Genomic DNA, 5,000 nt, shown 5'->3' with positions numbered 1-5,000 from the left:
AGCCTGTTATGCAGGCCGCAGGAAGATCCCGCACCGTGCCGCGCCCAGGGCACGGCTGAACTGCACACACTGCACGGCACCACAATGATGCCTTGCCTCGCTGGTCTCGATCCAGAGGGGTTGAAGCACGTCAAAGGCGAGAAGTAAAGCGGCGAGGAGCACGTCATGACGTCACCACCTCGCAAGCCGCGGCAAGTGTTCCGTCAAAGAATAATAAAGTCACCCACTTGTGAATTAATAAACGATCCTCGCGTCACTGGTTACGCGGAAGGGGAGTCCTCGGTAGGGGGCGGGGAGGAATGGGACTGAGCCACGCAGCCAAGGAGCTGAAGGCAGCGGGAATGTAGCCATCCTACCCTCGCCTTCAGAGACCCATGGTCGTCGTGAGCCAAGGCCGTACCGCCTCCCACACTCAGGCGTCCATATGAAAATTGTTGCTCAGAGGTGTGTGAAGGAGAGCGTGGGAGTGTGTGGTGACTGCCTCGCCCCAGGGCATCAAGGGTGCTGGAGCCACTTGGGCCAGGCAATAACACGCTTGGCCGCTGTGCACAAACAATGCCTCCATTAGCGCCGCCCCTCCGCCGCCTCCACAGCCTCGGGCGCAGGCGATTACGGGACACCAGAGGCTCGGGAGCCTTAAGTCTGAGCGCCGCCTGCACGTCACCACGTTCCTGGCACCCACGTCACCCAGAGCTGACCTCAGGCCCCTCTAGCCCCTGCCAGCTTTGCACAGTCGTGCACCAGGGTTTGCATCAAGGCAAGATGCGCGCAGCGACAACCGGTTCCCTGACAGGTTCATCGCCACCACCGCGGCATGGAGTGGCGGCACGGAGAAATGAGTTTTTCATAATAAAGCACCATGAGAGCCTAGTAGTGGCTGGTATGGCGCGATGGGCGGCGAGGACGCCGCGCAATAACTTAAGGCAACACGCAGCCAGCACACAAAGACAAATACACACACACACACACACACACACACACACACACACACACACACACACACACACACACACACACAGTACTCAGGTGAGTCACCCTTCACTCAGGAGCCTTCCATTATTCAGCGCCCCCCTCAGTGAGTCATCGTCCCGCCCCTACGCTATGGTTCCTCCCGTCCTGTGCTCCCTCTCGCACCCTCCAACACTCCTGCTCTAATGGCGTATTATTTTATTAGCCGGATTACTGTAGTGTGTGCGGGGAGAGGGGGCGGGATGGCAGGGGGCGGCACCAAATGCACCAATTACATCTATGGAAACGACAGATCTAATTCTGGTAAATGGAGAACGCTAAGCTTGGGCCATTTTTCATTGCGCCCCAAACATGAAATGGATATTTCTAGTGTGTGTGTGTGTGTGTGTGTGTGTGTGTGTGTGTGTGTGTGTGTGTGTGTGTGTGTGTGTGTGTGTGTGTGTGTGCAGGGCTACTCACCGATGAAGTGGATGGCCTCGTCGAAGTACTGCCTGAGGTTCTGGTGCCCGGAGTCCATGGCGGGCAGCGTCTTGTAGCAGATGCCGGAGTCTTGGTGGTAGCCGGGCACGTGTGAGGTCACGTTTAATACCCGTGTGATGCCAAGCGCCTGCAAGTACACGAGATGTCAGTCACGCACAGCTAATATAATAACCACAATAACACATAGAACACTGTACAGGAGACCGCTCGCTGACTGACCAATCATTAATTAGACCTAACCCATCCTCCCCCTCCTGACACACACACGGGCATACCTGCAGCACCCTCAGGTCTTGGGCGTCCCGGGCGTTGCCGATGTAAAGGAAGGGAAGGACCTCGGATGCCTGGGCCTGCTCAATGGCGGCCTCATTACCCGGGGAGGGAGGAATGCCGCCCATGCCCATGCCGACACCCATGCCCACGCAGTTGTTGTAGGGGTCGTAGGAGGGCACAAGGTGCGTGTCCACCACTTCATCCTTGGTGCGCATGAGGGCATCCTCGCACAACTCGGGGTAGGCGCGCTCGAAGGCCTGGAAGCCGCCTGTGGGAGAAAGAGAGAAAAAAAAAACAACGTTAGGGACACAGCACTACGACCTTACGTCATTACTGGTCTTAAATCTTAGGAAGGAGACAAACTTAACAATTATATCATAAGGAATGACGTGCAATGGTACCGCGGCAGCCTGAGCCTCGTGCCCCACACCCGACCACGCCGGCGTGCAAGGTGACACCCGCGACAAGCCTAACGCCACGGTGGCAGCCGCAGGGAAGCCTAATAGAGGAACCTGTTGGCTCCTGGGTGACATTCTACCCTGGCGATGCGGGGAGAGGGAGGAGGGATTGCAGAGGATTAGCATGAATGGTATAAGGGTAGGGAGAGGCGGGGAAGGAAGGTTCATTTAGCGCTGGGTGAGCCTGGCGGTGCAACTCTCTGCCCTGTCTGAGCCACGAGCACTGAGCCAGGCACCGCGGGAATGACAAGACGTACCGCCGCCGGTACCTGAGCACCTTGATGGGGAAGGCTCAGCAATACAGACCCAAGCAGCTGCTGACCCCGAGGAGCTGGTGCTGATACCGGCCAGTTAACAGTATATGGACTGAACATACACTTACTGTAACTCTCTCTCTCTCTCTCTCTCTCTCTCTCTCTCTCTATCTATCTATCTGTATGTCATTCATCCGACAGAAATATTTAGTTGATAGGAGAAAAAAAAAGGTCACCATTCATGCCATTCATTCCCTTGGCAGGGCAAGTAGTGGTGGCGGCAGCGAGGCAGCTTAAGGGAGGCAGGGAAGGGTAAGAGGGACGGGCAGGGTGAGAGGCACATCAGAGAGGGGCATATGAAGCTGGGGTAGCGGCGGCTCGCAGGTGACACCGGCACACCTGCACCTGGCGAAATACGAAGCCGAGGAGCCGCCGCCGCAGCGCTACGTCACGTGCTCGACACTGCCGCTTACCACCACAGCCTCTCCCCGTCCCCACGGGCCCCCTCCCCGAGCTGTGGGTGAAGCGAAGGCGTAAAACAACCACTCAAATGTATGAGGGAAAAGTTTGTGTCAACAACATAATCTGGAGTTAATGTCGCCGTGGCTGCCTCCTCCCATTCATTGTTACGTCACTGCAAATGTCTTCAGCGGCCAAGAGAGGGTTGCTAAACGACCTCAACTTGATGGCCTTATAATGGGAGGCTCGCACGCAGGCGCCTCTGTGGCCGGGGGCAGCAAGGACCCTGCGCCAGACACTGTTTGTTATGCGAGGCTGCAACACTCGAGGCCGCCGCCCGCTGCCCCGCAGGCCGCAGCAGCAGCAGCCAGCCTGCGAATGCCTGGCCCAGCCACGGCTTGGACGCCACCCATCACTCTGTTCCCGCTCCTGATCCTTAGCCCAAGGAGGAGGGCCGCCGTGCCACCACTGTGAGGGGTGGCGGCCTTTGGGGGATCCGAGGTGGCACGGGCACACCAGGCTTGGCAGACCCGCCTCGCCTCGCCGGGCGGAATGCGTCGCTCATCCCCGACAGACCATGACGTCAGCAACATGGCGCTCACTCAGTATCAAGTAGAGATTATTACGACACTCCGGGTACTGTTTCAGCGCCGCTCACAAAGACCATGTCATCGCCGCCACCTCGTCCGCGCCGAGCCGATGGACGGTTCCGGCCGAGCTGTCGAAGCCATGTGTGGCCCGAAAGGCAGCCACTGGCCGCCATCCTCACCCTGTGCCTCAGGGCGAGAGAGAGAGAGAGAGAGAGAGAGAGAGAGAGAGAGAGAGAGAGAGAGACTGACCAACCCAGCATTGCTGCAGGCTGCCAGACCCCCCGCAATCCTATCCCGCCCCGCCCCAAGCCTGGGTTGTAGCGGCGGCGGGCAGTACTCTGAGGTCGACCCAAGTGACCTCGATCATGGGTCACTTTGCGGGGCCGCCTCTGCCTCGTCCACTCGGCCAAATGCCATGACCTTAAAACATATTCCAGCTCAGTCGGTATAGCCACCAGTCAGCCCAGCACGGGCAGCCACGAGCCACCAAGAAGGTTGGGAGAAGCACGGGAGGAGGGGGGGAGGGAGACGCTGTAGTGTTGACGTCACGCTTCGGTACACCTGCACTGGAGCCTCAGAGCAGGTGCTGACTGGCGCCTTCTCCCAAAGGTATTGCTCTCATCACCTGTGTCTGTCTCTCCTGCCCCTCTTTACCTAATGCTGCCAGGATGTTCGCGGCGTGAGGGCGCCACTCTGGTATCGCTTCTCAAGTCCCGGCACAGGGAGGCTGCGGCCAGCAAGCCACCGCAACATTAGTCATCGCCCTCCGCCCCGCACGGTTTCCACATCAAACCCCGATACTCAACCAGCCTCCCACGGCCACACTCCCTCCTACCCCACACACTTGTCCTGCAGAGGGCGTGGCAGACTCAAGGTGAAGGCTGCACGCTCTGCTGCGCCTCGATCACCTGAAGATCCTCGTCACATTACCCGAACATGTAAATGAGGCGGCATGAGTCATCGCCGGGCCAGTTGTAAGGTCGCTCCGTGCCTCCCCGTCACCACCTCCCATTCATTTGGAAATGGTGAGCCGTGCAATAATTCACTTGACGACTTCATAATGGAGAAAAGAGCAGCTGTCGTCTAGTGCTGGCAGCGGCGACAGTAACAGTGACGGCAGAGTACTGATCAGTGGTGACAAAAAGTGCACCGTCTTGTAAGGTGTTCAGTCTTCACTGGTGTCGTTAACTCTGCCATTGCAAGCTCCACGGCAGATTAGAGTATGAATAGCCATCAATGGTAAGGCGGGACCCGACACATCAGCGCCACACGAACATGGTCTCAGGCGTGCCAACTCTCATACCAATCCAGGCACGGCGGGCCACCTGCCCTTCCCTTGGCCCCGCCCCACACACCAGGTGATTCCAGGCGCCGCGATCACCATGACACTCCTATAGCACCGTACCACCCTCACCCCCAGAAGTAGGTTGGAGAATGAAGGGCGGAGGCCTCAAGGGCGGGGGTGGCGGCGTCCGGGCACCTGAGCGGCCCTGTGTACGCCTAGCTCGGCCTACAAC

The 5,000-nt window shown here is 58.4% G+C and overlaps 1 protein-coding gene across 1 annotated transcript in view; it reads right to left on the bottom strand.

Moving 5' to 3' along the window:
* Positions 1 to 5,000, bottom strand: part of LOC123515087 (dual specificity protein phosphatase 10-like) — a 28,759-nt gene that overhangs the window by 9,808 nt on the left and 13,951 nt on the right. The window contains exons 3-4 of the mRNA XM_045273511.1: positions 1,725 to 1,990; positions 1,429 to 1,576 (exon numbers count right to left, since the gene is read on the bottom strand). Of these exons, the coding sequence (XP_045129446.1) occupies positions 1,429 to 1,576; positions 1,725 to 1,990 (414 nt within the window). The remainder of the gene's footprint in view (positions 1 to 1,428; positions 1,577 to 1,724; positions 1,991 to 5,000) is intronic.

This window comes from Portunus trituberculatus, chromosome 38 (genome assembly GCF_017591435.1).
Source record: "Portunus trituberculatus isolate SZX2019 chromosome 38, ASM1759143v1, whole genome shotgun sequence".
In the NCBI taxonomy this organism is placed as follows: Eukaryota; Metazoa; Arthropoda; class Malacostraca; order Decapoda; family Portunidae; genus Portunus; species Portunus trituberculatus.
This window is presented reverse-complemented; position numbering and strand designations above follow the sequence as displayed.